Genomic DNA, 13,249 nt, shown 5'->3' on the forward strand with positions numbered 1-13,249 from the left:
AGCGATGACATCAAGGTGATTTACCCATTTGTGTGAGCTAAAAGGTTTGGGTCCCGCATGCCCACCAAGGCCAAACACTGGTCCTCTGTGTGCACAAACAGGGAAGGCAGACGGTCAAACAGTCACTGGAGATTGAGGAGATATACAAGGCCACCTGCATCGAGCTGACATTAACTGAAAGACGTTTTCGCTGCTTGAATGTTCACTGTTTCACATTAAACACAAAAAAAAATTAAAGAAAAATAAGGAATAAGTAGAAACAAATAGATATAATAGCAGCGAAGAAGAAAGGGCATGGTTAAAAAAAAGTAATAAAAAAGCAGACGAGAGAAAAAAGGGAAGAAGAATTATGTTATGTTACTGTCATCTGGATTCATGTAAACAACTCTATAAATACCTGTCTTCAAGTCATGGAGGGCATAGACAAGTAAAATTACCAGATATCAACATTTTGAAAAGATTATGGACACAGTAGAGATGGAGGCTGATGTGGCATTAGAGTGTGTCCCCGCTTGCATGAAATACCGAGAATAAAAGAAAATGTATAGGTTTGCAAGATTGTATGTTGAAAAATAATAGCGCAAATTCTAATATTATGCACTGTGGCACGTTTAGACTGATCAAGTGAACGGTACATGAATAAGATAGATATGGAAACCAATTGGACACATATAGTAACTGTTTAATCAATAAATTAACATTCTTAACATAAATACATGTTTTATAAATCGGCAAGATAAATTCTTCCTTGTACAGTGGTGGGGAAGTTGCTCTGTGGACACTGGATTCGTGAATGATGATCCTTTGCAGTTTTATCTGAACATGTATTGTACAGTCACGGCCAAAAGTTCGTTCACTTGCCGTATTCTTTTCCACTAATTTAAGTTTCGTCTCAACCGTAAGTCCTCTGATTTGCTGCCTGCCACCCTACAAAACCTGAGAAGTGAAAGGTTCCAAGGAGAGCAGAGGACGTAAGACTGAAGGAAAACGCTAAACACTGTGGAAGTGAGAGCCTCAGGTTACAAGACTTCTGGCCACAACTGTACAAGACTACGATTACACGGCTGTAGTGTGAAATGCATTTTATTACTATTTATTCATGTATTTATTTATCTAATTATATTTGTTATCATATTTCATTTTCAAGAGACAGCGGCGCTCCCAAAGGAAACATGACGGGCTATATTTTTTCTCTGGGTGGGTGGGGAGGGTACCTCAGAAATAGGCAATCCGTATACAGCGCGCACATCGTCGAGGAAAGGCAACAATCTCTGGAACAGGCGACACTTTCATGAATAGGAGATACTGTGAAAATTGGGTTGATATCCTTGAGAAAAGAGATCCATATGCAATGAGAATGGTCTCGAACGGCACTCTTGGCCTTAGACAGAACATATAGAGCTATTGAGATTAAACAACAACCTCCTTTAACACTAGAAAGCTATGCCCTTCCAAGAAAAAAGGGGGAAAAAAATGTCTCCAGAACATAAGTATTACGTTGATCTAGGAATATGAGGTGGTCCTTCCAGACCAAGTACTTGTTAACATGTAATGCCCTCGAGGATAGCCATTGAAGGTGTACCTTCTGAAAAAAAAATACTCAAACAGGCGGTGTCGCTAGGAAAAACCGTTGCTCTTCGCGGCAGGCAGTGTTCTGGGAAACAAGTGGCAGCACCATCCTTCAGGATCAGTTGTAATTCCTCGAAAAGGATACATGTGAATTTGTGGGATTTATTCATATAAAAAAAAAAAAAGGACGTAGTAGAAATAACTTCTATGACGTGATGGCACCAGCCGAGACCCAGAACAGCTCCCAGATTTAGGTATAAGTATGTACCGCCCCCTGTAAGGCAGGTGAGGGCAGTGCTAGCCACACAGAAAATCCATGACCATGCGAAACTCTCATGCAGAAATGAATGGTGGTCACTGCCAACCAGAACAAAAATGTGGTGTCACTCTCCCAGTAGAACTTCTATGTGATGCAGGCAACTCGAGTCTCATAAAACTTTAAAATTATGACCTTTGAGGTTCACGCCTGCACAGAATCCTTTTTATCAGTAACCTCAGGAGACGTGCAAATATCGCACTTATCCCAGACTCACGAGTAGGAAAAGTAGAATGTTTCATTATAAGTTCCACTTCTTAGATTTTCATTGCTTACTTTTGCCCCCTTTTTTTCGTTTCTTTTTGCTTTAAACTTTTCTAGTTCATCATCATAAGTTTCCGTCGCATAAAGCATTACCTATATACTCCAAGTTAGACTTTAGGATCCACTTCTCAGTACCAGCTGAAGTTCAGTTACTGAATAAACAACCTTAGTCTATAGTCACCTCTTCTCGTCTTCTCAAACCAAGGCTTTATTCGTCCTTGGGTACAATAGGGAACAGAATAGTTTGCTCAGAGGGTCCCGGAAGGCACACGATCACGCATCATTAATACCCAGTAATACCGTTCATAATAACTATTTACTTCCTCCAAGTACAACTCGGCATGATTCTGTATTCGATCATTCTCAGCACAGCCCTCAACCTTTTCCTGCAGATCTTTTCTTCCAGCTTGTACCTTCAGCGTATTCCTTACTCTCTCCACTCACTTGCCTCACTCTTTCCTGCCACGTCTGAGCAAGCAGCAAGAAGCCGAAAAGAATAAATGTTCAAGTTTCGCTCAGGGTGATAGCGGGGCCTCTCGCCTCACTGCATTTATCCTGACGCCACCTTTCATACGTCTGTCTTGGAGAATGAAAGTTGGATTTTTCTTATCCCTCAACGTCATCACACATGTGTAAATCGTCAACGGTGCAGTTGGATTTGTTGTTTGGCGTTTTTTGCTGCACGAAAAATTATATATCACGGTGGGTAAAATAAAGTTTTGAGGAAAATACTAAATAAATGCTATCTGTAAAAGTAGTAATAGTAGTAGAAGTAGCAGTAGTAGTAGTAGAAGTAGTTTTTTACTGCACGAAAATGATATATATACGAACAGTAAAATAAAGTTTTGAAGAAAATACTAAATAAATAGTGTCTGTGAAAGTAGCAGCAGTAGTAGTAGTAGTAGTAGTAGTAGTAGTAGTAGTAGTAGTAGTTTTACTTGTATGTATTTACTACATAAGATAGTCTTGGCCTCTACAACAACAACGAATGGAAACAACCTGTTTGGTGTAGTCTACCTGATTGTATATGCATTTTCTGTTTTTGGGAGATCATAGTTTTCAAGGGTAACTGCCTATCTATGGAGTTCAGAGCAGCACGACAACAAAGGCATCATTTCTCTTCTGTACGTGATGTCCTTATCATTCTCGAAGCTTTTACAGTTTTTTTTTTTTTTTTCATATGAATCACTACTCAGATTAATGGCGCTTTTATCAAGGAATAAGTGTCGACTAAATACTTAAAAGATTGCGCCACCGTTTCCGGGTTTCTGTATATTTATTAATAGGAAACTTTTATTTTTCCTGGTGTGTCCCTGTTCAGGAAAGGTTCTGAATTACATACGTGTAAGACGTATTGTGTACATGGTAACTTTCTCCTAGCATATCATATTCAGTCCTTACATAGGCTTAATCATTTAGAAGTTATGAATGAACAAGGTGTGCTGTGTCCTGCAAGGCGTAAGGCAGCAGTGTTTCCGCCAAGACAGAAAAAAAAAAGAAAGAAAATCATGTCTCAGCTCATAGTCCTACCACTTTCACCATTCTCCAGGCAGACAGAATAGTACGACTGGTATTATCTCATCTGAGTTATTTTTAGAGGTCACATAGATGATTGTTAGTGTTTTTGCGAACAATTTTTTGGTATTCACGATGAAGAATTCTTGTTAAACTTCTCCGACAATCACGAGAACACAATTGAAAGCCGCAGCTTCCACTAAAGTCGTGATAAGACGCCAAAACGTTTGCAAGAGGCCCGTATTCTCTTGAGTTTCAGCTCCTTATCTTTACCACTTTCAACTGGCTTTAGTGGAAGTTATTGAGCTTTACAATAAGGATTTATGAATTTTTAGGGATAGTTTGACATCAGCAATGCGAACAATAAAAACAGATAAACAAATTATCATGTGGTGTACCGACTTATCATCTCTCATATCCTTCAGAAAGTCTTAATGAGACAGCACACTATTGAAAAGACTGACCAGCAAGAACAGATAGTATCCACGCAACGTCCACGGAATATAAGGAAACAGAAGCAACTGCGGTAACAGAATGCAGAACTGCCTTGACCCGGTGTCGTGGGTTGAATGACTTTTCACATTTAACGACTTAAAGGACGACGCTGACCATTGAGGAGACATTTATGCTTGCATGACCTTAGGAATATACATTTTTCTTCCTTCTGCAATTTCTTGATACTTTTCTCCTGCTGACGCAAAGCCTTTCCCGGCACAATACTGTCATCTCGATATGTCAGAGAAGATTAGTTGGGGTTCCCGTGCGCGAGTGCGAGTTAGGTCCGGAGATGGGGGAGGGGGGGAGCGTGGTGTGGGTGGGGTCAGGGATAGCCGATACAGGGAAGAAAGGTCCTGGGAGGATAAGGGGATTCAGAAGCACGGAGTGGGGTGGAGGAGAGTGGCCTGAGAGAGAGAGAGAGAGAGAGAGAGAGAGAGAGAGAGAGAGAGAGAGAGAGAGAGAGAGAGAGAGAGGAAAAGGGCGAGGTAATGGGAAATTCTGTTCCAACTGGCTTTATAATGCAACGTGTATCATGTTTGTTTCGCCACGTCATCATGGACAATCCAGCTAAACATGCAGATATCACCTATGTATTTTGGACACACACACACACACACACACACACTGTCGCCTCCCCAGGGAATCTTCATCCCCTGCTGGTCGTTCCTCTCCATCCTTCTGGTTCACGGTGGACCAAATGACCTCAGTCACCCTCAGCCAGCACACACACACACACACACACACACACACACACACACACACACACACATACACACGCACACAAAAAAAGTGAGGAAGAGAACCATTTTTTAATACGATATATACAACAATTGTATATATAATAATACAACTTTCCCTAATCAAGACAATAGCCAAAATTTGATAAAGTTTATTTATTCATATAACTTTTATTCTTCTTACCCTTTTTTATAAATATTTACTACAGACTAGCAACATAACTTCACTAATCTGTCCTGTTTCATTGAGTCAAATGAAGGAAACAAGTGTATCATGTTCCTATTGAGTGTCTGGGTGTCAGTATCAAGTGTAAACCCATAGGACTTTACTTAATCCCCTGCTTAGATGCAAAGCAGAGAGATCGTTCGGGGATTGTCATTTCGATCGTAAGAGTCACGGAAAGCTCTTCACTTAATTATTTTGTGCTTATATCTTACCGTCCTGTTGATATTAAAGGTAGAAACAGTATTCACACTCATAAGTAGATAGTATCCGGCGGAGGGGAATACAAGACCGACAGTGTATTGTGTTCTACCGATCACGAAACCAAAGGCGAAAAAGAGGACGTGCAGGATGTTGGATATGACATTCTTACCCGGGTGAAAGCTGGAGACTGGTTGCCAGCTACGCTAAATTTGGTATCTTATAAAAACCTCTACAGTAGTGTTTAGATTATCTGAGGTACATGTTGGTTCAGTATGTTTTTCTGCGTGCTCAGTGTTAGTGTGTAAATATGTAGCGTGTGACGAGTGTACTGACTGCGACCAAACTCTGTAATTCAGGCGTGTGGTGGTGCGTCGGAATGTGCGGGGAGTATTGGAGTGAGTGTGTACGTACGTGCGGCAGTGTGTAGGCTGGGGGTGGTGTGTGCGTGTGTGTCTGGGGGTGTGCTCATATTCTCTATATAAAATGCCCATAGCTCATAAAAGTAGCGGCAAGTATCGGAAGAGGAAGCCCAAGACGCTGATCCCCGTGGAGGTAAGTGTGTGGCGTGGGGGCGGGGCGGCTCGGCAGGGTCGCCGCCACTCGTCGGAACTGCTGTGTTCATAATAGAACTTTGGGACTAATTTTGTTGAGCTTTATTTTAGCGAAATCATGGTAAACAGTCGCAAGACCATTCTTTATCATATTTTGTACGGGCATGTCAAGAGGATAAGATGGTGTTGTGTTAGCTTCGTGTAAATATATGGCAACAGGCTTAAAAGTTTGGTGTGAGATTGGAGACCCACCTGTTACTACGAACACAACTTGTTGACAAAACATAGGCACATCACTTTGCGCCCATACAATTCACCTGATCCGCCCTGTGTGAAATACAAGACCAGTTTCAATCCCATTGTTTCAGTGCAGCCTTAGTATTAGTTAGGCAAGGGAAGCGAAGCAGAACCCAGTAGATTATTTGATGGTAGAGAGAAGAATGTGCCGTGAGGTAGCGCGGGGCCGGTTGTGTGGGTGCTGGACTGCTGGCTTAGGAGTCGGCAGCTGGGCGGCGTATTGGTCCTCTTCCATGCCTCCTCCCTCTTGCCTCCCTGCTAACACCCCTCCAGTCCTTATGACAGGTTTGAATTTACATATATATAAAGCAATAGAAATGTCATGTCATGAAATTCTGGGTATTAGCAAATTTAAATCGTGATGGAAACCGGCAAGTGTTCTTGTGGGGTGCATAATGTTTCTTGATTTTAAATTTTCTCATAGTTTCCAGTTGACATTTCATGGCAAACAATTGCATGAAATGTACCTAAAGTCATGTCACATCAAGCACCATTTTGGAAGATGACCTGAGATATGATATGTGCAGCAGGTGGGAGAAGAAGCCAGTTATGAGAGGTCATGGGCCAAACATTCCCACACTCCCCTCCCGTCCCTGCTAGTCAGACAAGGTCCACGGAAACCTAAGCTCCTCCCAACCCACCTTGGAACACCGGCCAGCAATACGATCCCTCCTACTCGACCGAGGGGGAACCCGAAGCGGTGTGATGCACGGCAGCAGAATAGTCATTGTCACGAGGCGCCGCGGCACACGGCCCGCGGCGGCTTGGGACCTGACGGTCATTGTTGGAGTCTCGCGTGGGACGCGAGGGATAAGGTGACAGGCTGTATGTAAGTTCGTGATGCTTAAGTCGTTCCTGGCAGCATGTGTGACATATATTATTATTTTTATTTTTTGCTTGTTTATCTGTCTATATACTTACATGTATACAACTTCATTCCTATGAATACGAACAGGATAAACTCGAATTCTGCACAGAACGAGTCTTCTCAGCCGCCCGTCTATCCTGCCTCAGGTGATAACATCAGATGGGGGTTTGTAGGGAGGGTAAATGTGGCAGCCGGTACGGTATTCTTGGTGCTTGTTCAGGATGGAGTAGGCAACTTAAACCGCCAGATTCGCAAGGAAACGGAGATTAATATTGTAGTGCCGCTGCGCGACTCTTACATTAGCACGAATATATGTTATTTTCTTATTAAACGAAGATTATCTCAATGGTATTTGAATCATGCAGCTTAACAGAGTGGAAGGTGCTGGACAACACTGATTCTCTCTCTCTCTCTCTCTCTCTCTCTCTCTCTCTCTCTCTCTCTCTCTCTCTCTCTCTCTCTCTCTCTCTCTCTCTCTCTCTCACTCTCTGGCTGTGTGTGTGTGTGTGTGTGTGTGTGTGTGTGTGTGTGTGTGTGTGTGTGTGTGTGTGTGTTCTTGCCACACCCTGTAGGCCCAACACAAACATGCCCGGCGAGTCCGCTGTGGTCTGGCATTTCTGAGGCAGGTGGGTGGCAGCACATGGCTCACGCTGGAGCGGCGCACTGGCCTGTTGTGTTGATGCTGTCAGTATTATCAGCATAGGGTGTCCCCTGTCGCTCCCACAAGAATGTGCTGATTGACGAGCCTCTTATTAAATTTGAGAGTATCAAAGCTGCGTTGTTGATGCTGAACAAGTGTGGTTTCTTAATTAATTGATATAAATGCTAATGAGAGCAGCTAACTTACCGAAAGATTTTTGCGGTTGCGTGTTACTCAGCAACAGCTTCTGCCGGTGGAAGTAGAGCGCGAACCAAACTCTGAGGATGATCCAGGTTGTCAATTACTTTCCCTCTGAATCATGTCATCATTTTTTATTACGCGGAGAGAGAGAGAGAGAGAGAGAGAGAGAGAGAGAGAGAGAGAGAGAGAGAGACTGTGACGTGGATCTGTAAATAGACAAAAGGAGCCTTTTTTTTTTTTCCTCAGTGCGATGATGAAAACATTATGGTGCACTAGCATCAAAATAGATGATTGAGCAAAGTCTAATCCTCTTCGTCATCACCATCAGTAGGCAGGGCCACGGCGATGGTGATGTGTCACTCTTCTGAGAGGCATCTCGCTACTGCAGCAATTTCTATTAACTTAGTAGCTCTTGCCCAAATCATGTAGTTACGAGAGAGCCTTCCTTAAACAGTGCCCTCAAAAAGAAAGAGGTATATTAAAGTATCATTCAGGGTCATGGACAAGCTGGGCGGGAATCACACACTGTCTTTTATCAACCATTTTGCTGATAAACGCAGGCATACACTCCCTCTTGGTTTGCATGGAAAATAATAATAATCGTAATTGTTATTATCAGTAATGATAGTATCGGAATTTTAAGCCTTAGCAGCATCACTGTATTTTCACTTTCGTTTCGTAGAAAGTAAAAGTACTGGGGTAAGAGTTCCAAGCTACCGCCCATGTCCCTTATGGTCGACTCCCACGACCCGCAGGGAATACAGACATATCCTGAGTCTGATGTCTGAGGACTGGCTGTGTGGTTAACCAGCCAGACATGTTACACCACAAAGTAGGGAGTGGTGAAGGCACGCCTGCATCTCCATTCTGGTAAGATGCGTCTGCAACGTTATGACCTTCATTATTTTTTATTTATTTATTTATTTGTTTATTTTTTCGATACAGCATGTAAGGAAAATGTTAGTACATCAAAGAAAAGATAATGTGATCGTAGTGGTGTTGATGACAAAATAAGAGTGTAAGAGTTACCACCAGGTTCGATGCGACACTGGTCACGTGCTTGCGCTGAGAAAATGTGACAGATTATAGCAAGTTATTCTTAGCCTCGTGCGCACGGGTGAGCGAGCGCGCGCAGACACACACACACACACACACACACACACACACACACACACACACACACACACACACACACACACACACACACCTATATATCTGGATTGTATGCATCATACAAAATAAGTATGCATGTAGCGAATGTAAGGATGTATGGAAAATTCAGTAGCCGGTTTTCTATAAATACTAGCATGAGACAAAATTTGCTGTGTCTCCTTGACTATCTGCTGTGTATCTCCCCTCGTGGGAAATATGAATGTGATATTATTCGAGCAGCGTAAAATAAGCGAAGCAAATATTGGAAAATATTAAGTCTTACGCATGGGGGAGATGATGTTTAATTGGGTGGAAACAATCCGAGATTCATAACCCGGGAAGCGGAGCCGCAGGGAACGTGCGAGGATACTGATACTTAATTAAAGTAAGAGATAACTTAATTGTGTTAAAGGAGAGGAACTTGGGAGGTTCTGTAGAAGGATGACTGAGAGACTGGAGGTGGTGCAGGAGTTGAATGTTCAGAGATATGACTGGAGAGAGAGAGAGAGAGAGAGAGAGAGAGAGAGAGAGAGAGAGAGAGAGAGAGAGAGAGAGAGAGAGAGAGAGATGCTCTTAGAAATTAATTATATATCCATCTATATATTGTTCACGAATATTTTATGCAAAATCAAAACTCAAACAATTATTTCACTGGTCTGGTTTGAATGGCACCCATATGATGAATTATTTAAATATCTATTCATTTCATTTTATTTGTCTTTTTTTTTTTGGAGTAAACTATATTTTTCTTTACGAGAATAACGCCTTTTCATTGCATAGCTACGTGGACTATGGAGAGCTCGTGGTAATTTATGTTATTATTGTTATTATATTGTTATTATTAAGCGTGTTACTACTGCCGATATTATATTAAACTGGAAATAAATGCAGGATTTTTTTTTTTGTTTGTGATGGTCATCACCACTTGGCGGGCTAGGCTAAAATAGGAAAAAGGTAAGATGAAAATATATGAGATTGTTGCCTGTGGTGGTGCTGGTAGTGGTGGTGGTGGTGGTGGTATGCTAGTAGTCGTAGTCCCAGTATCTCCCAAGTTCATTGTCAAATACTTAGGCAATAATTGTTCTTGACACTTGACCCAGTTTCTCTCTCTCTCTCTCTCTCTCTCTCTCTCTCTCTCTCTCTCTCTCTCTCTCTCTCTCTCTCTCTCTCTCTCTCTCTCTCTCTCTCTCTCTCTCTCTCTCTCTCTCTCTCCTCTCCTTTCCTTTCCTTACCTCCTCTCCTCCCCTCTCCTGCACCGCCATCTCCCGGTAATCCAATGCCCTTCAGCGGCGCCACCGTTGGAGTGCCTCTTCAGGGTTGGACAAAAAGGACCTCGCCTCAATATCCATCCCGCTCAGGTGGAGTTGATTGAAAAGTTTTGCGTCTTTACTAACGAGGGAAATTCTAGGGGAGAGAGAGAGAGAGAGAGAGAGAGAGAGAGAGAGAGAGAGAGAGAGAGAGAGAGAGAGAGAGAGAGAGAATGTCCATGTTGCGTGAGGGAAAGTGTTTGTGTGAGTAGATGAATATGCAAGGAGGTAAGGCGCGTCTTGTGTGTGTGTGTGTGTGTGTGTGTGTGTGTGTGTGTGTGTGTGTGTGTGTGTGTGTGTTGTTACTATATTTATTTTTTTCTTCTCTCAGTAATCTCAGGAATAAAAATGCACCTTAAATAATAAAAAATACATGAATTGCAAATATCACAGGGCAGCGATGCGATACATATCACACACACACACACACACACACACACACACACACACACACACACACACACACACACACACACACACACACACACACACACACACACAGAGCTTCACCAAGCACTTTTGTCCACTTGAACCCTTGAGTGCTATCAGATGTAATGAAAGGGGAAGTGATAATACCATACTTATTATCATCTTGTGTAGCTTTTTAATATTACATGATACGTATGTGTGTGTATGTGAGAGAGAGAGAGAGAGAGAGAGAGAGATTTCCACCGGGTCTTATTTTGTTGCTTATGGGAACTTACAGTGTGCACATATATAGATAATGAATTCTCTTAGCGTCTCCAGCGGTTCTTAAATCTTTCATCAGATACGCCTCTCCTCTCCCGTTGGTTTTCACTTAAAAGTTCTCACGCTCTGCCCTTCATAATTCCCTCGCGTAATGAATACCACACGTTGTATTAGGTGTTTTTAGTGTTGCTGGGAATCTGCTACCTAGTAATTTTCTTTGCATCATGAGCACGTGTGGAAAAAAAAAGAAAAAAGACAGTTACAAGCAGACGATAGAGCAGTTTAATTCTCTCTCTCTCTCTCTCTCTCTCTCTCTCTCTCTCTCTCTCTCTCTCTCTCTCTCTCTCTCTCTCTCTCTCTCTCTCTCTCTCGGTTCAGTAAGCAAAACGTGTCAAAAGTTAAGCCGACAAATACCGAAGTGAGGTGCACTAATGCTCGAATTCACTATCTTAATCACTATTCCGTTTAATCTTATCTGTAATATGTAGGACTCATTTCTCTCTCTCTCTCTCTCTCTCTCTCTCTCTCTCTCTCTCTCTCTCTCTCTCTCTCTCTCTCTCTCTCTCTCTGTAAGCGCCGTACGACGCTTATTAATGTATTGTACTGGAGGTGACTGAAACGAGCTGTGCTGTACTCGCTCTTTGTATTCAGAAGCGGTTGCGTATACGGCGGCTACACTCTCTCTGTAGGCAATTTTTCCTCATCGTTTTCCTTCTTGTACTTTTCTCCTCACCAGACTCTTGCTTAGTCTTTGCCACGCGCCGCCCTTCCTCTCCTTAATCAAATGCCCTGAGTCGTCCTTCACTTCCTACAGGAGATAGAAGCACGCAGCAGGATGAAGGATGCACTGCACACACACACACACACACACACACACACACACACACACACACACACACAACACACACACACAGTCGGCATGGCCCGTCACTTCCTCACATTCATCAAATAAGGGCGTCAGGTATGAGGAAGGAAAGTGAAGGGTATTCTCAGTGTTACGTGGCTCCTGGCTTCCATTCCCTATTTAGGCTGGCACTCGTTATGTCACTTATAATCTTGCAAGGCGGCAGGGGACGAATACTTTATACTTATGCGGCGTAGCTCAGGGATGGGGAGCACATAGTAGAAAGGATAATGTGGGTAGTAGTTGTGATCTGCTGGGAAGATGGAAATGAAAGTTACAATAGTAATGGTGATGATGGAGGGAAGGGAGGAGGGGAAGATAGCACGAGTAGAAAGGATAATGTTGATGGTAGTAATGTGTTGGGAAGATTAACAATAGCAGTGGCGATGACGGAGTTAAGGGAGGAGGGGGAGATAAGGAAAGGTGACATGGTTCAAGAGGCTGGATCATAATCTCAAACACTTCTACGTTTATTTCGATCACTTTCAGCAGGGCCACGAGGAAGTTATTGGGGGTTTTCAAGGGAGGTTTTAACAAAGATTCTGCCTCTTAATCTCCGTGGCCTTTGAAAATAGTTCACATTAAGAAGTCAAAAGGGTTTCAAAACACGTCTTAGAAAATTCGTTTGTAGAAGCCAGTGGTAGAAGCGAAGGACAGGTAGTGGAGTTGTGAAAACCTTGGTGATTGTGGAGAGGATGTGTGGAGGAGGAAGGAAAGGTCAGTCAGATGAGGAGAGAAAAAGCTGTGGTGGTGGTGCAAGTGGAAGTGGGTGAGGGAAGACGGACACGTGAGAGAAAGGTTGGGGAAGGAGGAGGTGGAGGAGTTGGTAGAAGCAGACGGGAGGGGGAGGTGTGAGGGACATCGTGTGGTGCATGACTAACATTCACAGGGTAAGGGAACGTAGTAGGATGTGCTGCTGCTGTCTTGTTTCTCAGCTTGGGGTGGTGGTGGTGGTGGTGGTGGTGGCGCTGGTGGTGGTAGTGGTAGTGGTGGTTGTTGCTTTATTGTTATTATTGTTGATGATATTATTGGTGAAGTTAGTGTTAGTTTTGGTTCGTTTTCTTCATTTTCATATTTTCCTTCTACGTTTTCTCCTCCTCCTCCTCCTCCTCCTCCTCCTCCTCCTCCTCCTCCTCCTCCTCCTCCTCCTGATATTACTGCTACTACCACCACCACTACCACTGCCCTTAATACCCCACGTATGGTACAGGCATTCGGTAACTCACGCTAGCTCGCAATCAGCAGTAAGTCACACAGATTCCTGGATACGATTCTTTTGACTTCAGTTTTGCACGGGATGAAAAAAAAGAAAA

General features: G+C 43.0%; 1 protein-coding gene across 3 annotated transcripts in view; it reads left to right on the forward strand.

The window, feature by feature from the left end:
• The window catches only part of LOC135111129 (disks large 1 tumor suppressor protein-like), a 196,947-nt gene that overhangs the window by 91,460 nt on the left and 92,238 nt on the right, over positions 1–13,249 (forward strand). The window contains exon 1 of one of the 3 annotated variants that reach the window (XM_064024124.1): positions 5,722–5,878. The exons of the other annotated variants lie outside the window; for them this stretch is intronic. Within the exon in view, the coding sequence (XP_063880194.1) occupies positions 5,810–5,878 (69 nt within the window). The 5' untranslated portion in view covers positions 5,722–5,809. Of the gene's footprint in view, positions 1–5,721; positions 5,879–13,249 lie in introns of those variants that run through there. 3 annotated transcript variants of the gene reach the window in all.

Source organism: Scylla paramamosain, chromosome 21 (assembly GCF_035594125.1).
Source record: "Scylla paramamosain isolate STU-SP2022 chromosome 21, ASM3559412v1, whole genome shotgun sequence".
NCBI classification, from domain to species: Eukaryota; Metazoa; Arthropoda; class Malacostraca; order Decapoda; family Portunidae; genus Scylla; species Scylla paramamosain.